We start from the raw sequence: 23,477 nt of genomic DNA, 5'->3' as shown, positions 1-23,477 counted from the left end.
TTAGGGTTAATATGTCATGAATGGGAAGAAACACAATGCCCTCTCACCCTCCTAAATGTAGTGTGTCTTATGCCTTGGCCCCGCCCCTACGATTGGAACATCCAATAAGATCCGAGCATTGTAATTTGATGAGAGGTCGTCAACAACTGGTCGGGGAGGAAGGAAAGTGTAATTTCTTCGTTAGTTAATCACCGAGCACGTTATATTTGTGTCCATGTCGTTAGCGTAGCATTCGTCCCGTTTTTAGATAACACTGCATCCACGTTTTAGTCGACTAAAACCTTAAAGTTATGGACATTACCTCACGCCAACGTTAGCTAGCTGAATGCCTTTTAGTCAGTCACAATTGTCAGAAGTTGGCTCGCTGTTCGTCCCAAGCTAACGTGAGAGCTGTTTATTGTGATCCTGCAGCGGGTGAGTGTGGCCAACCGAGTGACCAGACACGTCCGTCGAGCTGCTGTAAAGGTTCCCCTCGTTTTGGACGCAAAGAGCTGTTGGAGGCACAATGGATCCGTTTGACAGTAACAACACAGGTAACTAAGGAAGGAAGATGATCACAGCTAGCTAGCAGCTTCAGGCCGACTAACGACTTACTGGGCTTTCACGGACAGCTCACTGGAGATGACATTCACCCGAGGACACATGTGGAGAGCGAGATGTTTAGCTAGTTACATTGTTGGCGAGTCAACCCGTGAAGGTCACCAGTTAACAGGGTCGCCTGCTAAACCGAAACACCTGTTAGCCTTAATTTAGTGTGTTTGTTTCTGACAGTTGAAGCTAAAATGATCGCAGTGTCAGTCTGTTGACGTGATCACAATATACCGCTCATGACTGCAACGTCACTGCCATGTTGTTCGTGTAACGTTTTGATGTAATGTTTAAACAATGGCTGTTTTGGCAGAAACATTTAGTTTGCCCCTGTTAAGGCTCAAGTTGTCTGTTAAAACACAGCAGCGCCGTGTGTACAGTTTAAGCCTGTCGGTTTGATAATAGCTGTGTTTTGTCTTGCTGTGGAGAACTGATAAGTCAGCCTCAGCTCAGCTCGGGCAAACAGCAGACAGCTGCTTTATAACCTCTATTATGGTCCTCGTGCGTCCATGACTTTATTAAAACAAACAAAAACCCCAGTGCACACACGAGTTCCTCCTCGACGGATGTTGTTTTTTCTATGTTGGTCTCAACATAGAAGAAGCAATCACCAAATCACAGCATTAGACCTCGTGTGTGTTCTGACTTAATGATCTTTTAGTAAAAATCACATTTCACAACCACATTTTCATCAGACCATAATGAGGAAGCAGAAATGAATGCTTCCTTCTCTTCCTTTCACTGTCAGTATTCTCAGTACTCTGCATCTTATGTCGTGTTTTCTTGTCTGAAATAGTGGACACACTTATCCAACAGATATCTTTAACTATATTTCTGTGACTTTTTAAGGTAGGGTTGATGAATGGTTGGGGTTAACAGGAAGAGCGCTGTCAGCAAATGAACATGATCTGCGGATGTATTTTCATAGCTTTAACCAGCTTGACCAGAGTACAGGAGTTGTTGGTTGCTCCCATTTGCCTGATGTGTTTTCTAATTGAAGTCTAGATAATAACCAACACATCAATTTCCCTCTCTCATCTGAGCACGCCATCTTGTTTATGTGCAATAACTTTCAGCATAATATCACATCAATTTGAAGTAGAAATGACAATCATGATTAATCAAGTTTGATGTGTTTTGTCTGGATTGTATTTATGTCATCTCCTTCTCTGCACATTACACATTACCCACTACTTGCTCTTAGACTATGAATAGACAATCATAGCACAGCAATGTGGTTTAGATAGGGAAGTGGTGGCAACTCGTACAGTCTTATCAGAAATACTTTACAGGACATACAAGGAACTCACTTCCCCTCATGCATTCCCTGACTTTGCTCTTTTTTTTTTTAGTAAGCAAAAGCTAAACTTTTTTTGGTGTATATTTTTCTGTATGAACACTGTGTGAGAGACGCAAAGACATTTGGTCTCTGTGCTATCACTTAAATCCATCACCAACTGAGACTGAAAAGGCATTATCTTAAATTAGTTAAAGCATGAATTTGAAGTGAGGCAATAAGGGGAACTTGCATTGCTTGGAGTTTTACTACTTTCGAAATTATTGAATTAGGAAGATGAACATAGCTCTGATTGTTTCAGGGATTACTGAGAACTATTGTTGGGAGAATCTGGCTGCCACAAAATCCCATGGGTTTTGTAAGACATGGCATAGCTCTTGTCATGAATCTTGATTATGAAGATGCAGTTTGTGGAAATGCAGGCTCACTGCAGTGACAGGGTAAGGTGATGAATATTCACTGTATTTGCAAATTTCCTGTTTTTGAGAACACTTTGTCAGTATTTTTTCTCTATATGAATGAATGAACTATGCAGGAAAATACAGCTATTTCAATACTTGATAGTAGATGTCTCACTAACCTTCTTTGCAGGTCAAAGTACCAGGAAATGCTGTAGGAGGTTTACTAACAGGAAGCTGAAGAAACCCAGGCTTTGTGTTGCCAGCACAAAATCACACACAATAACAAGCCTTGTTTTTTTTGGCTCCCACAAAACTTTGAAACTTAAAAAATTACAGCGCATATGTTAACATACAATACTGTGTGTCAGTGTGTATAATCATTTGGATTAGATTCCCTCTACCATTTACTCTTTTGAGAATCTCCTTTATGATTTATCTCCCTCTGTGTGTGTTACAGAGCGAGCCAACCTGCCGAGGAACATGATTGAGAACAGCATGTTTGAAGAAGAGCCTGACGTTGTGGATTTGGCCAAAGACTCCACTGCCTTCCCAGTATGCTCATGTGATCTTATACAATGTGTTCTATACATGCGTTCATTTCAATAATTTGCATATCACAGAAAGCATATTTTCATCACTCTGCACATTGACTTTTGCAAGTGCTTTCATCTGTATGTCTGAAAATGGGAACAGATTAAGGCAATGTAGGTGCGTATCAGTTAATTCAAAGGTGGCTGACACTTGTGGGTAACCCATTTCCCACAATTAGCTTATGTCATGACCAACATACTGTATCATAACTCTTCATACACAAAGTCTTATACACCTTAATTTGAACTCTAGTCCCCACCTGTGCCCTCCCTCACTGACTAACATACAAAATCCCCTCTCCTAAACTTCTTTCTTTCAAGATATTTCTTTCTACATCAATTGCAAACGTAATTAATTCATAAAAAAATTCTAATGCTCTCCAGTTATTATGATAAATTAACTTGTTTATTATTATTATTATTATTATTATTATTATTATTGTATATAACATTATTATGGTAAACACTGTACAGCTTTAATGAAAAATAACAAAGTGTACTGTCCGTGCTATCTACAGACGTTTCCTGCTCTTGACCCAGATGATGTGGCGTATGAGCCTCGTAGCTCACGCTTGCTTGTGCGAGGCCTGGGAGAGAACGACATGGACGAGGATGAAGAGGACTACGAGTCTTCAGCCCGTCTGCTGGGCATGTCCTTCATGAACCGTAGTGCTGCTCACAGATCCAACTCTTCGCCATACACCAGACAGGCTCCACCCAGGTAATTCACTGAAAAGGGCATCATTGGGAAGCTGAGCAGTATGTTGGCAAAAAAACACAGTGCTGCATAAGCGATCATGCATTATCACATGTTGAACGTATGTGATTAGTATTTGAGTCTAGTGATGTGCAAATGTTGAATTCATCTTACTTAATTGTTATGCTTTAAGTAAGCTTCCATATGTAAGAGATACTAAAGAATATTTGTTATTGTTTCACATTTTGAGATAAGTAAGCCACATTGAGCTAGCAACTATTGATGGGGGTAATACACATAGTAGCAACCACAGCACCAATGGTTATTTCTGTGGGCTAAATACAAATCTCTCTCCTCCATGATGTCATCTTTGACTGAGATTTACATAAAATTATATAAAACATCCTGGTAGTTTAGGTGAACAGGTTAGACAACATTTTCCACACTGGCGGCCTCAAGATTGCTGTATGATGGTATTTATCCAACATTAGAACTATAGGTTTGCAGCTTGATGAATCCAGTTGACTGTTGATGACAGTTAACTGGCTGTTCAAGTATAATGCTATGTTCCCACTACAAAGCATCAAAACGGCCAAGCATTGCCAGATGCATTGTTGCTGAGTCGCTGTTGAGGTTGTTTGATTTGTAGCCCCTCGCACGAGGCACACAGCATCAGTTTGTAGCTGAAGGTCACCAGCGCCATTGAAAATGACTTGTGCTCTTTAGCGCAAAGTGTATACAGACCATGACATAACAAAAGTATAGGCAAGATTCTGTTCCTACGTGATGCAGATAAAGTAAATATTCCCAAACACTTTTAGGTTGATTTTCATGGAAAAGGGTTTTAGTCTGTCCAGCAACAGAGTACCAGGTTGAAGATGTAAATTAGTCAAAGTAAGTAATGTTAAACTCTGTTTGGCCTCAGGTCATGTTCACGACCCTCCGCCCGTACCATGGTTGTGTGTGGGTTATTTGTGGTGATAATGGCCTCTATGACTATGGTGCTATACTTCTTACCTGGATGCAACTTTACCAAGGTAAGAAAAAAACCTCCATTGACTCATTTAACAGATTATATGTATCTCTGTACAATTATTTCACTTTTTAAGTTCTCTGTCATAGTCACTTCCCTTACTGACCCCACCCCTCCATCTTTCTGCAGATAGGTTGTCGAAAAACCAACAAGACCACTCCCTTTGAGCAAGTATACCCTGTGTCCACAAATGGTGAACTTTTTCCATGGACAAAGTTCCGGCTGCCTCGCAGCATACATCCTCTGAGCTATGATCTCACCCTTGACCCTGACCTTGATAACATGACTTTCACCGGCCGCACTGTCATCAACATGTCTGTGCTTCACAACACCAAGCTCATTGTCCTCCACAGTGCTAACCTCAACATCACCAAAGCTACCTTCAAGGTGAGATTGGGTTTGTGTGTTACAACACATTGAGAGTTTAGATGAGTTGTCCTTCTGACTTGATGTACAGAACTGTAATATAAACTTGATACGTTTTCTTTTGTGCCAGAACAAAATACTAGATTGAAACTTTTAGTTTTTCTTATGTTGTCTGCTGTTGATTAACTAATAATCCCTGTGTTCCAGCTAGGTGATGGGGAGGCCAAAGATGTGACTGTACTGGAGTATAAACCCAGACAGCAGATAGCTGTTAAGTTCTCTGATGAGCTGAAAACGGGCCAGTATTGTGTTTTGACCCTGGATTACTCTGCCAAACTCTCGCATACCTATGACGGCTTCTACAACAGCTCATACACTGATACAGATGGAATTAAAAGGTACACTTGGCTATTTGGCTGTGAAAGTACTTCACTAATTAAAAAGATGTACTGCAGAGTGAGGACTTCATAAAAAGCCTGTTATTTATGAACAGACACAAACAATGCAGTGCTGTTAAAATACCAATAAAAACTGAAACTGTAGGCGGTTTAGTTGATTTTACAACCCATGTCTAATTTATTATTTTTAATTATGACCATGCTCATCTCCCTCTTGTCACCAGGGTCTTAGCAGCAACTCAGTTTGAGCCACTAGCAGCTAGGAAGGCCTTTCCTTGCTTTGATGAACCATCTTTCAAAGCCACCTTCCTGATTAGAATCAGCAGGAAACCAACCTACCTGACTCTTTCCAACATGCCTCAGGTACTGTAAACACCCCACATGATTTGCTAAAACAAACAATGATTTATGAACAAATACACAAAGTATAATTTGATCATTTATAAGTAGTAGGCTAAGGTCTATTTTATATCTATTCTCAGCGTTACTATGACCCACAAAAATGATGTCTTTGTCAGTGTGCACGGCTGCATTCTCTGATCTCTCACGTGTTGTCAACTGCAGCGAATGTCATGTGTGTCACGTAGACACAATTTAAACAATGTCATTATTCACTTTGCACATTACGTCACCTCTTCTCTTGAGAGACTCTTCCTGTGGAAGTCCTGTGGGGACAAATAAGAAGACCATGTATTGGCTTTTGCTTGCAACGTTGTATTAATTAGTTTTTCGTAAAAATATGCATTGTATTTCAGGCTAAAAGCACACCACTTGTCAATGGCCTCATTCAAGATGAGTTTGAAAAGACTAATGTCAACATGAGCACCTACCTCGTGGCTTTCATTGTCGCCAACTTCACCCCTGTCAGAAAGAATGTCTCAGAAACTCTGGTAGGTCTTACACAACTATGAATGCTTTTTGCTTTTAATACAAGCTCTACGTTTGCATTGGTTTTAGTATTAAGACAAACATATATACATACATACTTCTGTGTTTCAGGTGTCTGTGTACTCTGTGCCAGAAAAGAAGGAGCACACTGACTATGCATTAGACACAGTCTGCAAACTGCTGGAGTTCTACAATGACTTCTTTGAAATTGCCTACCCCCTCAAAAAGCTAGGTGAGTGCACAAAGGTAATTGCATGTTTCACACTAGCTGCACACAAACAATGTTTCCCTGCTTAGCTTTACACATCCCTATATTCTTCCTTTCTCTTTTGTCAGACTTGGTAGCCATCCCAGACTTCCTGGCAGGAGCCATGGAGAACTGGGGACTTATCACTTTCAGAGAAACCACCCTACTGGTGGGCAAACAATCCTCTGATCTGGAAAAACAAGTAGTTGCCTCCGTCATCGCACATGAGCTCGCTCATCAGGTAGTTGTGTTTGCCTGTGTGGTTGCGAAAGTAGCAGATAAAGTGAATTGGCTACAGTCGGGTCCTAATCTGTGTTTGATGATGTGTTGCAGTGGTTCGGAAACCTGGTCACGATGAGGTGGTGGAATGACCTGTGGCTCAACGAAGGCTTTGCCACATACATGCAGTACATGTCGCTGCAGACTGTTTTGCCCAAGCTGGACATTGTAAGTTTACATATCTGCCTCATATAATTTAACACAGATAAAGCGTTGTGCTTCATTGTGTGCCTTCGCGGTAAATCCTGTGTTTATTTGCAGGGTAATTTGTTCCTGGCAGTACGCTTTAGAGCGCTGGACAAAGATGCACTTAACTCATCCCACGCTGTGTCAACAGACGTCAATAAGCCAGAACAAGTGGAAGAGATGTTTGACTCTGTCTCCTATGAGAAGGTACACTTTTCTAGTTTATCTATACTTGGATAGATAGATGCAATTTTCATTAATTCACTAAACTTCCATGTCCAGCTGCTTATCTCTGAGAGAAATCTCTCAACAGCACACTCACTCAAACTTTAGTCAGTGCTCTGTTTTGAGTGTGATAAGATGCTTTGTGTCTGTGTCTTTTAGGGTGCGTCCATTCTCCTGATGCTGAATGCCTCCCTGTCAGGTGACCAAGAGTTCAGAAAGGGTATAATTCAATACCTGAAACAGTTCAGTGGATTAAACACGGATACTAATGACCTCTGGAACAGCCTTACACAGGTGTGTGTGTGTGTGTGTGTCTGCCTTTTTAGTATTTCGGTGCTATTGACAGCACACAAGTTGTATCTCACTTTGACTACATCTAACATTTAACTTCCCTCTGTAATCTGTCTACCAGCCTCGTGGTTAAAACACACTCATCTGACATCAGCTGCATTTGTCTAGTTTCACTGTTGTGACATAATAGGTGATCACAGAGAACTTTCTCAGGAGCTGCATTATCAACATAAAAGCAGTAGGCCTACATAGCTTCTGATGATATTGATCATGTCGTAATGTATTGATGATTACATATGAGCATTCATCTTTGTTCTCACATTTTCTTTGAGGTGATGGCAGAGCACAGTATACTGTTGATACAGACAGTAGATTTAGTGTCAAAAAGGTTTGAAACCGCGTGGCCAATTTATTTTTGATTTGTCTTCCTGTCCTCAGGTTGAGGTCTCGCCGCAGCACCCGAATGTGTCAGAGATGATGAGCTCATGGACGTCACTGAAAGGCTTCCCATTGGTCACTGTAAGCCGTAAGGGAGGTCAGGTGACCCTCACACAGGAGCACTTCCTGCTCACATCTGACAATGCCACGCAGACTTCCAGGTGGGTACAATTCAGCCCCCTCCTCCTCAGATCATAGAAACACAACCCTGACTGTATTTTATGCTCTCTTTTAGCTTGTGGAATATTCCTGTGACGTACGTCACTGACAACTGTAGTTTGGCTCCTGAGTGCACACAGATGTTCAATCTGAAGAACAAGTCAGGTAAAACACAAAGTATTTCCTGCAACATCAAGTATGAAGTCAAGAATTTGGAGACAAATGCTTCTTTTTGTGTGTGTGTTTTCAGGGACTCTGAAGGAGATACCAGAAAGTGTAAAGTGGCTGAAGTTGAACTACAGGAACACAGGCTTCTACATCGTCCACTACGGAGACGAGGGCTGGGCTGCTCTGATAGATGCGCTGTCCAACAATGTCAATGTTCTTACACACGAGGACCGCGCCTCGCTTATACACAACATCTTTGCTCTTTCCAGGTAAAGCAGACAACATAATTAGTTGTTCTTTGGGTTGCATTGAGTTACAGGAGAAACTAAAGTGGAGGAGTGTTTTAAAATGATTGTGTTTGACTGAAAAAACTTTCATTCTCCACCTTCTTTCTGTCCTGTTTTTTTTTTTTTTAACAGACTGGGACGTGTGTCTTTCCACCAAGTCCTCAACCTGTTGAAGTACATGTCCAATGAAACTCAGACTTCTCCTGTGACAGAGGCCTTGTTACAGCTCAATGTATTCTACCAGCTGCTTGACAAAAGACAAGAGCACAATCTTGCAGCCCGCATGAAGGTTATACACATACATATATAAACATGTATAAAAATACAGATCACAATAGATTCTGAGAACAAAGACATAATAAGTCACAAGTGTTTTTATGAGTGTAATTGTCTCAATAATGAGCAACATTAAAACACATTTTCATATCTGCTTGATTTAGGAAGTTTAGATGTTATTAGAAAACGTCACACATCTGTGAAAACAATCATTAATTCTTGTCACCTGTTTAAGTGTTGTGTTTCTGTGCACTAATGTATCTTATTATTGTTTTTGTGACATATGACAGTCTTATATTCTGCATCAGTTTGGTTCTCTGATGGACAAACAAACATGGAAAGAGGAGGAGAGTGTGTCTAAACAGGAGATGCGCTCAGCCCTGCTGGAGATGGCCTGTAGTCTATATGAAGAAAAGTGCATTCAGCAAGCCCAAGCCCAGTTCAAACAGTATGTCGAGTCTAATGGGACCTCACGGTACGTATAGCATACAATTTATGATTTCGTTGCTTTTCTGAGAAACCACTATTGAGTAGAGATGGTGGAATGTAACGTGATTAAATTGGTATCTGACATTAAGTTGTAGTCAGTGAACTGAATTGCGGGCCACCTTTAACCTAAAGTAAGTTTGCATCTTTACATTTCCTGTAGGATACCAGGTGATCTGCAGCAAGTTGTATTCACTGTAGCTGCTCAATCAAATGAAGATTGGATGACTTTGCTCAGCATGTACGAACATGCCACCTATGATGCAGAGAAGCGAAAAATGCTACGGGGCCTAGCGTCTACTCAGGACCCACGGCGCATAGTGTGGTAGGTGTCCAATATTTGTATTAATATTTCATGTTCTTTGGTGTCATCCTCAATTCAGTTGAAATTGATATATTCATCTTTGGTACTATGATTACAGTTGAGCTTTTCAGTCTCTAAATCACCAATATTTGGGATGTAATGAGACATTTTTTCTTTTCTAGTCCATGGTATTTTAATCTTGACATGTTTGTTCTTCAGTAGTGTTTAAATGGCTTAAAAAGCAATCTATTGTCATGCTGTATAGATGTGAGTGTCATGTCTGTGTTGTTTATGCACTGAACTTCATCTTAATTTATTACGGTCTGTCTAGGATCCTAAAGGCAGGTCTGAGGGGGGATACAATCCCGACACAGGAGTTGCCTCTGGTCATCCACACTGTGTGTAAAGGGTTTGCCGGCTACCTGTTTGTCTGGGATTTCATCCAAGAGAACTGGAACAGCCTCATAGAGAAGTATGTGGTTCCTGTCTCATTCATACAAGTTGTCACTGAGAATACATTTCAAGATTATTTCACATATAAATGAAAAGATAAATTTCAGCGTTTCTGTGTTTTTGACTAAAGGTTCCCTGTAGGCTCCTTTGCCATGCAGACAATCATCAAGTCTGCCACCTCTCAGTACTCCACACAGGCACACCTTGATCAAGTATGTTTAGTTTTCTTCTGATACATTTATGCTAGTGTATTTAAGGGGGCTATGTGGTAACTGTGTGTGTGTGTGTGTGTGTGTGTGTGTGTGTGTGTGTGTGTGTGTGTGTGTAGGTTCAGGATTTCTTCTCTAGTTTGAAGGAGCGTGGCTCTCAGATGAGGAGCGTGCAGGAAGCTTTGGAAACTATCAAGCTGAACCAGCGCTGGATGGACAAAAACCTGCCCACGCTCCAAAAATGGCTCTAACACAGCCGCTCCATCCAGTTTCTGCCCCGCTGACATACGACAGGGGCATGTTGTCAAGACAACAGTGTTTGCACTATTGTAGGACGCTGTCTCTCAACTCCCTTTATCCAGGTCAGAGCAATATCAAAGCTCAAGGTTTTGCTCTACCTGGGTGGACATGGTGTTAGATTCTCTGAGATTGGTCCCATGAGTTGTATTTTCTAGCTCCGGGTGGCTCTGATTGTGTGTCTGACAGGAAGTTGTCAGATGCAAACACACACTCCTCACAATTTATGCTGTCGACCAAACCTCTCCTCTGCAGCTCTCATCTCAGCCTCCTGCCTGAGCAGACAATCACCCACACTCCTATTTCCTCAGCCTGCTCTCAGGCACTTAACTGTATGAGCTGTGCAATGGCCACTTAACAAAAGAATATCAACAGTTCTGTATGTACTGTCAGTCAGTCCTGGACTTCGTCACAAATTGTCTGATATTGGTGGATGCAGCTGTCAGGGATGTTTCAGCGATGAGAAGTAGAAATTACAGGCACTTGAGAGAGGAATCATTCTAAAATTAAACTGACCTTGTATCACAATGTTAAAAATTAGCTGCCAATAGCTACTAACTCCAGTTACACATGTATCATGGAAACATGTTCTATACTGGTCATGATTTGGCTAGAAGATTGGTTGGTTGGTTGGTTGGTTGATAGCTTAAAATACCAAACTTGTGTTTGCGTCAATTGAATGTACTGAAAAACCTTCCCACTGTGTACAGTAGATGGCATACTGCACATCAGTGCAAGTTTAAAGCAACAACCAATGTGTCTTAGGTGAGAGCAGGCAGTGCACGCTGAAGCCAAATATGGATTTCTTGTTACTCTACCAGTCATAAAACTAGTTTAGCTCAATAGGTTTTTATTTTAATAGCTTTTAGTCTGCAGTGCAGTCACTGCACAAACTAATTCTTTAACACAGTATGCTTGTAAACTTGTAATTTATAATGTAAATACACCCAAACCTACAATGTGTTCTCCTGCGATTTTGGATGTAATGTTTTAAACATCTTGACTTTTAACATTTTAGAATTTGCTTTGTGTTGTGTATATAAAGTGTACCGAGGAAATGTATACATAGAATTGATCGAGAGTCTTGGTTACTTTTATTTCTTGACTGAGACGACCCCAGGAAGGTCTTTTGTTGATGAATGTTGGTGGTCAAAGGGCTAAAGTGCATATTGAAGATAGAAAGTGTAGAGAAGATCATGTATATTGGGCATGACTAATCTGTCCAGAAAGCAAAAAAACAAAAGGTTTTAAGTTACTCCAATACAAACTAGCCGTGTTGCTCCTGATAACAAAGAGTAGCGTATCTGAATGTGTTACCCCATTCTTTTGTTTCAAGATTGTGTTAAAATACAGTTATGAACTCATCCTGAGCTTTATTTAAAGTGATACTGCTTACTTATTTACTCACTGTGAAAATATTCTGGATTATTAAGTAAAGAACATAATTTTAGAATTCTCTTTGAACATCCTTAACAACTTCAAGAGACATGCATCTGTTTTTGGTTGTCATATTATCATCTTTTTGTCTCATTATGTAAACGCGTTCCTTGAATGTGTGTCAAAAGGTGTGCGGTCAGCAGCTTGAAGGATCACAGTGCAGAGGAATGTGTGACACTTTATTTTGAAGGATCTGTCTAGAGACTCAACGGTATTTGACTTGACCCTTGACTTGTTGCATCCAATCCATTTCACACACTGTATGATGAGAATATGCCTTTAAATACACGTCTCAATCTTCTATGTCTTTGCTAGTTGTGGTCATAGTATTTATTTTTGTTCCGGCAATCAGCTTCATTGAGGTTCTGGCACTTTTGATGTTCTGTCATATTATGTTAAGAAAACAACTGTGTTAAATTCAGTTGCAATAAGCTTTAAGAGTTAAGAGTTGCTCATGTCAATCAGGTACCAGGTTCAGTGGAAGTTGGTGAATCAGGGATGTGGCCGGTCTGAAGACAGGATTGTAGTAGAGCAGTAGACTCGATCAGATCGTCTTTGTTTTTTGCACTGGGATAAAATGCTGCAGATGCTTTTGAAACTGTGTTGCTTTTTATGTGAATAAGATACAAATAAAAGTTGTTTTCTCAAGATGTTGGATAACATTTTATTTAAAATTCAAAGAATATCTTTGTGTTTACGACACAATGCTAAAGATGATGCAACTTTTAAGATTTAAATAAAAAAATCTGAGAAATTACTTGAAAGCTGTTCCTCCTAATCTATTTCCCCGAGCTTCATTACATTTAAGAACAAAAGGTAATTTTACAGTCTTGCTTTTGGAAAATTGTTTGTAAATATCAAGTGGCAAGTCCTCTAAATCCCAACTGTCTAAACACGGTGGAAATGTTGATGTGAGCTACAGTGAAATGACTTTCACATGATGCTTCTCGCTTGTACCACCAGAGGTCTTTCTAGGTCTTCTGTAAACTTGGTAATTTGCTCTCAATCCTATTTTCTTTTGCATAGATTGTAGGCTACTATATCAGATGTGGATGTAAATGTTGCTCAATTGTGTGTGTTGTTGAGCTTCTAAAAAGATTTGAAATTAAATCCATTACTTTATGTTAAGTCAAATCAAAATCTTTGCAAATTCAGCATGATTTTCTGGCTATTCTGACCCACAATCCCCTTTGCAGCAGGTATGTGAGCAAGAGCGGCAAAGTTCAAGGTTTAATTTTATAAAAAAGTCATATGTCCCAATTAAGTACATTGGGACAGTTCCTACTTTGTAAGGGCAGCTGCACGAAAGGAAAAAGAAAATGTTCGCAATTTGTAACACAGTTTCCTGTTTCTTTGTTACCTGGGTTTTGCCATTAAAAAAAATAAGTATGTAATTGTATCCTGTATAATATACCTGATTGGACAGTTGTAATATTATCATTAGTTTGCCAGTGAGAAACAAATCAGAATTATATTTGTTAGTCCTAAATCTCATTATTTATCACAAACATCAGCTAATCATAGAACTAGAAAATGTAGGTTTAATTTCAACAATGGTGAGTAAGCATGGGGTTAAAATGTTACTTATTGTAAAGGAAACCAAGAAATTCATGCAACAAGTGACACCATTTAATCGAATGCAGAAGGTTATCGGGCTTTCTGTACAGCTTTCAAATATTGATGTTATTCCGACTGAGTCAACACACAAATCCCTGACGGACACCTCCGTCCTCTTTGGTTTCTTTTGTGCGGATGAACAACCTTTGTAAATGTGAATGTGGCACAGATTCACTAATGGCCATACATTCAAGATTAAAGAAAAAATCTACCTGGTAGTACTTTGCATTAAAGAAAATATTGTGCGATGCTCTTCCTTTGAGGTGGAAATCCAAAACTATAGCAAATATCACTTCCATAAATGATATGCATGAATTTAATCATTGTGTGGTTCATTGTACATTTAAATGTTCACTTAACAATCCTCCAATTAAGCTTTCCAGGAGCACGGGCAGCATAGGCTTGTTATTGTTTCCATAGTAAACAATGAAAAGCCTATATTTTACAGGTTATGGATCTTCTTGAAGCCCATCGACCCGGCGAGGAAGAAGCATCCAGTGAACAACCTCGAGGTTCTGACTCTGGATTACAAGGTCGACAGCGTTTGATTTATCATGGATTATTATTGTTTATTTTTTTGGGTCTCTCTCCTGGATGTCAAGATTGGTCACTCATTTATTTTATTTTTTTCTCTTGACTGTTTTTAATGTAGAAAAGCAGATAGCATCCCTGTATCAGGCCACATCACATGACCTCAACCTAAGTATGACAAAAAGCTCAAACATGTTCAGATTGATAAGAAAATGCGTCACAAACCTAGTCCATTAAACAATAAATCAATCACTGTTGTCCCCATTCAGTCACAACCCTTATTAGAAGAGCAACAGCCATTTTAACTATGCAGCCATGTGAAATGGAGACGCAAGGTTGACACTATCATAGTCACCTGCATGTGCAACTTCAGCTCTGTTGGCATCAGAGTGATCTGTGATGTGCTATTGAGATTAAACATTACTTGTTGACGCCTGATCACTGATATGCAAATTATTCTGGCGAAAGTCTGAGAATGAGGAAATGTGAGCAATGCAGCTGGGCTTAAGGGCCAAAACAACACAATTCTCCATATTTCAACGCTTCCGTCTCTGCCTCTTTTTCTCTTCACCTTTGCTGTCAAATGGAGCTGTTTCTCAACAATGAGAATGGAAATGTGGCTGCTCCAGTTTCTAAGTTCAGTGAGAACTAGTCGGTAAATAATTGTGCCCTGAAGACTGTGACTGCTGAGTTTTGCATTTCAATCAGAGTCAGTTGGTGATGTTTAGATGGTGAAACTCAGCCGGAGGAGCAGCATTGACCCTTGTGATTAAAACCAGTTTGATACAATCTGTCGAAAACACAATCTGAGATGTTTTAGTCAATAATTCAGCACAGTTATGATGTGGATCTTTATAATCATAAGAAGAAGAATTCTTACTTGTATAGCACTTTTGTAAATACTCAAAGACGCTGAAATGCTGGAATATAAAGAATGAATATATGCCACACAGCTATTAATAATGATGCAAGCATGATGTAAGATCATGCACATTAAAACAGAAAACAGTCCAGAGACATTGGTGATACACCTCGTCGTGTTTGTGCTTTCCTGATAAACTTTCCAAAATGTTTGATATTGTCTTAAATTCATCTCATTTTGAGAAGACTTTGCAGTTATGTAATTCAATTGTTTGGACAAATTTCTGGAAGCTTCTGATTAGTTGGACTGCACGCACTTATCTCACTTATCTTAGCATCACTCAATCTCTTTGAATTTCACGTGCTTGCCTACAGCCCTTTATCACTTAATCTTGCCTCCGAAACCTTGAACGCACTGGAGTAAATTAAGAGAGACAAACAAAAACTGGCCAAACAGGAATAGGAGATGACAGACGTATATACAAAAGGCAGAGGCATATCTGACCCCATGAACACACCAACCAGCTGGTGAACCTATTAGATAATCACTTTGTGACATCACAGCAGGTGTTTTCACTCTGGAAACATTCACTTGCAACAGCAACATTTATTCCAGCCCCAGAATAGCTGGTGCTGAGGCTGCGGGAGGTGTCTTACATTGTCCAGTGCATTTTGACCAGCTATAACTGAAAAAAAAATCTTATTATAAAAGTTCAAAAATACCTGCAAAAGAACTCATCCTCCCTCCAGAGCGTTTCCGATCATATCCACTTTTGGTGCTCTAAACCTTTGTAGTAGTGTGGACGATCAGTGTAAACGTGCAAAACGTACACGTTTTGGAACCGTAGTAGTGTGGACATGGCCTATGGAAGCTCCACTGACGTCACCACATCTGTCTGTAACAGACAGATGTGAAACTGTGTGTGTGAGAAACTGTGCTGGGGCCACGCCCCTTCATATTATCATAGTCATTCCAGACCAATTTCTTTCTGTTTTAATGCAAGGAGGAATGTGATGGTGAAACACCTCACTCTTCTCCATGGGACACCTGCATGTTAACTCCAGAATACTTGTGTGGGGTCAGTGCTGTTAGTCTTGTCAGTGACACAGTGCACCAATACAGTGCTGGGTCACAGCATTCAGCAATGAGACTCGACAGCTGTTGACGTGTGGAGTAGCACCAGGCTCCTGTGCCTTTGAGCAACACGTGTGTTGGATTCGGACGTGTTGAACATGGGTGCAGATCTTTTGTCCCGAGGACACCCTCTGTCCAAAGAGTGGACTCTCCACTCACAAAGGGTCAGCCAGGCAGCCGTAGATCCCTTTGCCTCGCCTCAGTGTACGTTGTTTTTCTCCCTGTCGGATGTAAATGCACCTCTGGTGGTGGATGCGCTGCTTTTATAATGGCAAAATGCTCTGCTCTATGCATTCTTTCCTCTCCCCCATTCTAGACAGGGTGAGAGAGCAGGGCATATCATTTATCATGACAGCCGCGTGGTGATCGTCCACGGGAAATCTACCACCTTCACCCAGACTGTATAACGCCTGGGCTTTGCCTGTCAGAGGTGGAACCTGAACGCAGCAGGCCGGCCTGCATGTGGCCTTGACACCATTCAGAGTGCCAAGGCCTCTTCCTCTCTTTACAGTGGTGAGTGGAGGCTTTTTTTAGGAGTGGTGCAAGACAAGGCACACCATTCTGTTCCAGTGTTGGTTTTAACCAAGACTAAAATTAAACCATGGCTAAAGTTATAACCCTGATACATAACTTGCTTAGACCGCTGCACCCTCACCTGTGAGCTGTGAACATTGCATTTTGCGACCTGCCGAGTAACAACAGTCGTTACGGTTATTCACGTTTGACGGTACATGAACAATTCATTCTGTATGGACTGGTTGAACTGGTGTCGTTAAGAAAAGTACATTTTACTCAAAATAATTGTGTTGTTTGAAGTAGGCTATACTTGTCAAAAGTACATCTTGAGTAAGGTTTTAAATACTTAAACTCAAGTGTAAGTATACTACACTAAATAAACATGTGTTAGTACAACATACAATACATAGTCAGCTTTACTTGTCTGTAACAAGTTCCTTTACTTGATTTTTTTGAAGGCAATCAGTTTGCAAGCTTTTTTTAAAGTAAAGTTAACTAATCGGATGCATGAAGAGCGAAAATCTTGTCAAGTTTCAAATATTTTTTTCACCAGATTCCTTAACCTCCTCTCCAGCGATGATATCACAGGCTGTGAGCTGTGCATTAAACCTATTAAAAACTCAGAAGTCTAAAAAAAAAAAAAGCATAAAACACAAGCTGTGATAATTCAAGTGTGAAATATATCAAAAAGCTAGTTAAAGGTTTTGTCATTTTGAATGAAAAACAATATTTTGGCTAGAGAAAATTCATTCGGCAGGGGCTTACCTCTTCCATATTACTTCTTGCATTGGACTTGAAAGAAACCGTCTAGAATGACTAGTGAGGGGTCGGTTGATTGTAGTAATATAATCGGGCGGGGCCTAGTTCAGTCACTGACAGACGTGGTGTCAGAGGAGCTTTCATAGTTGGTCACGTTGAGGCCTTTCCCCTTTGCAAAACACCTCGTTCTTTACCAAAGAATCAGGGATTACGTTAAGTAAGCCAAAGTTCCCTTCCCTGTTACTGTGCATTATAAACGTTGTTCTTTTGTGGTCGTGTTTCAGAAAAGGTGGAGCAAAGTATTTGACAGTCAAGTATTTGGTTGGATTGCTACATTTTTATTTCATATCAGATCTTATCATGAAGTCAGAATATTTTAATGGTGTGATTTTGCAGTGTACAATTGAGACATTTTACAGTTATTAGAAGGCATGTAGGACTGTGATGTGTTAGGTATCTCAACAATATTATCTAGATTATGGCCAACATTTCCACAGAAATTATTTAGCCTTTTAAATACAAAAGTTCCAATACTTAGTGTGGATTTATTGACGTAAAAGTAAAATAAAATTGCCAAAGCATCAAAATACAAGAGTACAGAATAATGTTAACAAGAATATTAACACAACATGAACATAGCGTTACAATTATTATATGATAATTATATATAGACAGTATCATAATTACATTCAAACACACGCATGTGTGTAAGTGAGTGGAGGTCATTCAATGCCCTTCAGGTTGTGGCATGTTGATACATATTGGGCCGCAAGATATGTCTTGTCTCCTTCTCCTATAAGTATTTTTTTTATTTTGAGAAGTCATAAAGCTCTTTGAAATATGGACTCATTTTTTGGGTTCATCTCATGGATTTGGCACACTTATTTTTCAAATACTTTGCTTTAACCACATCATACATATTGCCTCCTATACCACAATGTAAGAGTCTGTACTAGAGCTCTTCACGCTAAATAGATTTCTTAAAATCCATGAAACAAGTTGTTTGTTTGGTGTACGTGTTTGTGAATTAAAGCCTGAAGAGTTAGGTATATACTTGGTTGGTGGCGAGTTGTTTTAGGAAGATGTCAATTTAATCTTTGCAAGACGGAGTGTTCACCTCTATCCAGTGTGTATCTCTCTCGCTGCTGAAATGCAGTGTTAAGCATGATCAGCAACAGTGACCTCGATTAGATCATCGGGTCGGACCTCTTCAGTACCCTGCTGTTCATCCCCCGGTGCAAAGCCTTCGACGTGTGTCTCGTCATTTTTACCTTCTGATGACTCACTTGCTGCTCTCTTTTCCTCAATTTTTTCAAGCTCTAGCCTCAGTTTCTCTTTCTCGTTCAGTATTATCTCATCTTCAATAGCGTTCTTCTGCTCCTCACTTTCTTTCTTCTCTTTCTCAGCCTTTTCCAGTTTCTCCTGCTTCTTTAGCTTCCAGAAGTAGCCCAGGTTTTTCTCGGGGTAGTTGACTTTGGCCAGCGGCAGCTTAAAGATCTTTTTAGTCCCCGTGGTTAAGAGGAGGAAAGTGAGGGCAGAGAGACAGAAAGGCCAAGTGCAGGCTGGCAGACCAAACTGTAGATGAGAAACAAATCCCGTGAGTAACTTGTGTTTATTATGGGCCAATACAAAAATACGAGTGAGAAAAACCTTACCGTGGACATGATATTGGCAATGGCTGAGCCGAGGTATGCACAGAAAAAAGCTAAGGAAAAGACGAGACATACAGTGAGATGACATTCACCTGGCCGTTGTATAGATAGTATAGATGGTTTATAGTTTTAACTTCTAGATATCTACTCACCACACGTGATAGCAAGCAGATGTACCTGCCAGGTGAGAGCGTAAAACATTCCTCCGATGGCAATGCAGGCTAACACACAGTTGTATCCCCAGAGGCCGAAGTAAATGTCTCCAAAGGGTGCTGCCAGTGCCAAGCCTGCAAAATGTTAAATGACAGCAATCAAATAAAAGCCAAGTTACGTTTACGGTTGGATTATTTTAATAAATGATAACCCCCCCCTGGTAATTTTGCACCGATTTTTTTTTGGGGGGGGGGGGGGTCATCTTGTGGTTGAAACATATTGATTGTGGCTTGAGTTCAGTCTGAAAGCACGCAAGGAAGCACAAATACGTTTTTGTAGTTGCAAGCTCTTTAAGCTAAGGACAGAATGACTTACATTCACCTGTCGAGGTATTGTCATCTCACCTGAAACCATGCCCACGGCAGATCCCAGGACAGCGTGGGCGCAGGTGATAGGGGAGGAGATGAACAGCGAGATAATGAAGATTCCTCCGGTCCACGGGTTGTCACAGCCGTAGACCTGGCCTATTCCCACAGGCACTGACATGAACAGCTGAAGAGGTAAGCACATAAAGGTTGCATAAACTGTAGGTTGACAACACAGCATGAATCACAACCCCATGTTGCCTTTTTAAAAATTGTGGGGATGTTTGAAGAGACTGATTGATTGACTCTCCTGTCAGCTTTGACAGGATTGTATTTACACACAGCTCCTAAAAGAAACTGTTAATCAGAAACCTTAAAGGGAACATGTGTTAAAAGAGCTGCTGAATCTGTCACATTTAAGTTATGTGGAAATGACATTAGAACAAGGTGTGTAGTGTGCAGAAACAAATCTTGGCCTGCCACTGACTTGGGCTACGTCGATTTCAGCGTATGAGATGTTGGCCAGCTCCGAGCGAGGCTGAATGAGGACTTGGGGGAAGTAGTGGTTGAAGTGTCCAGTGGCAACCATGTGGAGACACACCAGGATGTTGAAGGGCAGAGTGAACACTGGCAGGTCCCATCGACTGTTAATAGATGCCAGGGCACTGGACACAATCGGGCTAAAACACAGGCATACAACATCACCGGTATTTAATTTGATCCACATTTAATTCAGCCGATGCATCATTTTATCATTAGTAAATGTAGTTGCTCACCACATCATGGACATGAAGACGTTTGGTAGCAGGAGCCACCAATACCAGTCTCCTTTGTTAGAGAACACCGCCATCAGCAGACCCACCAGAATGCCATTGTAACCGTACAGTCCTGCAGCGATTGCACCTCTGAATGAAAAGTTATTTTAAATGATTAATTCAACTTATTATGCTATACAAAACTGTGTAAAATCGTCCAATACACTAATTTCACCTTCCTCTACCAAAGGAAATAATCATCTAGTTATGTATATATTTTTTAAATATAGTTTTGCATCATGTTTCATGTCAGTACACTCAGCTGGGGATAAGGTATATAATGCGTGTGAAGGTACATGGACTGTAAGTAAGTGTTAATTCACATCCAACTTTTTTTTTAAAGTACATTAACAACAAATTAAAGATTACATGTATTAATATCTGTAAGTTTAAGTTTGTTCAAACCTGTTCTGTCGCAGAATAAGGGCAGAAATGGTGGCAAAGAGTGTGCCCACAAAGCCGTTGAGAGCCCACCAGTAGTTTTGCAGGATGAGGCCAGCAAAAATGATGAGCCCACTTAGAGGGTTGTTGACGAACATCACCTGAGCAGCTCCTCGCAAAACCCAGTCCAGCAACTGCAGCAAGATAAACTGCTCTGGAGGACAGAAAGAAAGGACAGACCGAGAGCGTTGACATTTTCCCAACGCTGCTTGAGAGGCTTCCCACATTGAATGTTGTGCAAGCTTTAGTTTTCTCAGGCTCGAAGGATTGTCATTATTATTAACATTTTGTTGACTGAAACAAAGTTGTAATATTGTATCTTATCTACAAAGGGAACACGTTGCACATTCTTCGTCTAAACTGTCTATACCCTAGTTTACCTTAACAGGGTAGTTTCAAGTTAGTGACACAGGTGTTTGTAGATATAACACATTACATGATTGCGTGTTATGTAAATTCCTGCTTGAATAACTTTCTAAATCCTAGCCATGTAACTGAACTCAAGGTGGAGTACCCTAGCTTATGTACACTGAATGCAAATAGTTTTACAGCAATGTTGTGCGGCCTGATGAGTGAAGGGCTTTAACTTACGTTTCCCAGCTTGTAGCGGTACAATAGTTAGTATCAAGTTATTTAAAACATCCAGATATTGTTTTTATAATGTCATCAATATAAATAGCCTTTGTGTTGGCCAGGAAAGCAAGGGGAAAAAAATTGTGTTGACTTACTTTCCATCCATTTTCCAAACACCTTCATGTCTCCAGAGAAGTAGGAGACTCCTCTGAGGAAGCGAGTCCTGGCCGTCTGCAGACATCTTGGCCTTGGCTGCTTGGGATCCTTCTCCTTTCTGTCTAATTGGGAGTTTTCATGCTCAGGGTTAGCCATCAGGGGCTGGAGCTCCTGCAACCACCATTTTTTGATTTGAAATAAATTATGAAATCTCGTTCCACAGTTTGAAGCATGTGAAATACACACCACATGGAACTTATGCTGTGCAATTTAAACTGTGAACACTGGCTTACAGTGAATGTGGTGGCGGGAGAGGAGCAGGCAGCAGAAGTGGAGCAGCTGATATTCTTATGAATATCCTGAGAGGAGAGCAGTAAAGTTGTCACTCAGCAGCACATTAAGTCTTCAAGTTATTATAAGTAATACAAAAATACACACACACACACACACACATATATATATATATATATATATATATATATATATATATATATATATATATATATATATATATATATATATATATATATATATGTGTGTGTGTATATTATTAATATTTCAAAATAAAATAAAAGTAAATTGTCCATAAAAAAAACAACGATGATTAGAGTGTTTATTGCTTTATTTACTGCATAGCATACAGTTCTATGGGTACTAACTATGGTCAATGATTTGAGTTTATTACATTTTAATTAACCATCCATCAAAATGAATGTTCCCAGATGAGGGAATAATATACCTACGATAATGTTATACCTATAATCTTTCGAGAAAAAAAATATTATTTCGATCAAACAGGCAGACTTTGTAGACTTAAAAAACCAAACACTTACAACAGCTCCTACCTTTGTGCAGTGCGATCCAGGCATGTGTTCCAGAATAGACGCAGACTAGCTTCTTTCAAGCTGCGCTGCAGAGGTTTCCCCTGAAAGCTTTTATAGCAACAGACCATAGCAAAAACCCAACCTCATATCTCTTAGTCTCAGCAGGAATCTCTGACACTGTATTATGGTAATCTATGCCACACCCAAGGAAGTTAAAATGTTTTGTACGTGTGTTTAATTGTCAACACCACAAGCTCTATAGTCCAGTGAGTCGTGTCCTTCCTTATCAGACAAAAATAATCAAAGTTGAGTTTAGATTATCAACAACTTTTTTAAGAGAAAGTTCTTCAAGTGTCCCACTGAATCCAAATAACACTTTCAGACAGACGCCTTGCTATTCAGGTGTGTGTGCGTGTGTGCGTGTGTGCGTGTGTGTGTGTGTGTGTGCGTGTGTGTGTGTGTGTGTGTGTGTGTGTGTGTGTGCAGGGTTCTGGCAGCACAGTGTGACACGTTTAGACTACTGTCTGTTTAACACGCAACAAAGAAATTGTTCTGTGCTCTGGTTCACCAGATTGCTGTGCCCTGAAGCATACTTTTCTGTGTGCTCTAATTTACTGGAAACATAATTTACTCATTGACCATCATGATGTATTGTAGAAGATTGAAACTAGCATTTGAGACAATAAACTCATTTTTGCAATGTTAACTGAGGTAATAAAACAAGTGGTGTCATTTTCTCATAGACTTCTATTCTGACTTCTTTTTGCAACCAGAAGAGTCGCCCTGCTTTCCCAGAAAATGAAAGTTTAAGACACACTGACTTCATTTCTCCATATTTGACGCCTTAGAAGGTATATGTGGGGTGACTCGATCGCACATTCCTATTTTACTAGCTGTTCATTCTCTCCGCTGTGACATAAGATAGCACCTGCATGTGTGCGAGAGGATGTGAGGATAGCCTGTTAATAGAGCTGGTGTAAATGTTATTAGTATCACCTCTGCTCACCTAAGTCAAAATGTTTATTGTGAACGATGCTTATAGCATGAGAAAAAAGCTAAACAATCAATGCCATTTTATA

The 23,477-nt window shown here is 40.1% G+C and overlaps 2 protein-coding genes across 2 annotated transcripts; one reads left to right on the top strand and one right to left on the bottom strand.

Moving 5' to 3' along the window:
• Positions 1-123: 123 nt before the first annotated feature.
• Positions 124-12,648, top strand: lnpep (leucyl/cystinyl aminopeptidase). Its single transcript, XM_068604672.1, has 23 exons — positions 124-162; positions 412-533; positions 2,744-2,838; positions 3,395-3,597; positions 4,499-4,610; positions 4,736-4,993; positions 5,180-5,370; positions 5,595-5,733; positions 6,126-6,260; positions 6,370-6,490; positions 6,595-6,746; positions 6,839-6,952; positions 7,046-7,177; positions 7,355-7,489; positions 7,925-8,085; positions 8,160-8,248; positions 8,334-8,520; positions 8,671-8,827; positions 9,105-9,289; positions 9,464-9,625; positions 9,936-10,076; positions 10,188-10,269; positions 10,386-12,648. The coding sequence occupies exons 2-23, from the start codon at positions 506-508 to the stop codon at positions 10,515-10,517; spliced, it is 3,111 nt and encodes a 1,036-aa protein (XP_068460773.1). The 5' UTR covers positions 124-162; positions 412-505; the 3' UTR covers positions 10,518-12,648.
• Positions 12,649-18,577: 5,929 nt separating this feature from the next.
• Positions 18,578-22,443, bottom strand: slc14a2 (solute carrier family 14 member 2). Its single transcript, XM_068605010.1, has 11 exons — positions 22,420-22,443; positions 21,868-21,933; positions 21,574-21,745; positions 20,810-20,999; positions 20,366-20,494; positions 20,077-20,269; positions 19,629-19,776; positions 19,224-19,358; positions 19,075-19,124; positions 18,676-18,994; positions 18,578-18,615 (listed from the first exon to the last, which is right to left on the bottom strand). The coding sequence occupies exons 1-11, from the start codon at positions 22,441-22,443 to the stop codon at positions 18,578-18,580; spliced, it is 1,464 nt and encodes a 487-aa protein (XP_068461111.1).
• Positions 22,444-23,477: the final 1,034 nt, after the last annotated feature.

Source organism: Clinocottus analis, unplaced genomic scaffold, assembly GCF_023055335.1.
Source record: "Clinocottus analis isolate CAN_PGR_092001 unplaced genomic scaffold, fCliAna1.0.p SCAF_7, whole genome shotgun sequence".
Lineage (NCBI taxonomy): Eukaryota > Metazoa > Chordata > Actinopteri > Perciformes > Cottidae > Clinocottus > Clinocottus analis.
The sequence above is the reverse complement of the archived record's forward strand: the minus strand, read 5'-3'. Positions and strand labels throughout refer to the sequence as shown.

Coding starts and splice junctions, on each gene's coding strand:
- lnpep (XM_068604672.1), top strand. CDS start 506: ATGGATCCGTTTGACAGTAACAACACAG. Junction 3,598..4,498: donor ACCAGACAGGCTCCACCCAG/GTAATTCACTGA, acceptor GTTTGGCCTCAG/GTCATGTTCACGACCCTCCG. Junction 7,490..7,924: donor TCTGGAACAGCCTTACACAG/GTGTGTGTGTGT, acceptor TCCTGTCCTCAG/GTTGAGGTCTCGCCGCAGCA.
- slc14a2 (XM_068605010.1), bottom strand. CDS start 22,443: ATGCCTGGATCGCACTGCACAAAG. Junction 21,934..22,419: donor CTGGATCGCACTGCACAAAG/GTAGGAGCTGTT, acceptor CTCTCCTCTCAG/GATATTCATAAGAATATCAG. Junction 21,000..21,573: donor GTTTGGAAAATGGATGGAAA/GTAAGTCAACAC, acceptor TCTGTCCTCCAG/AGCAGTTTATCTTGCTGCAG.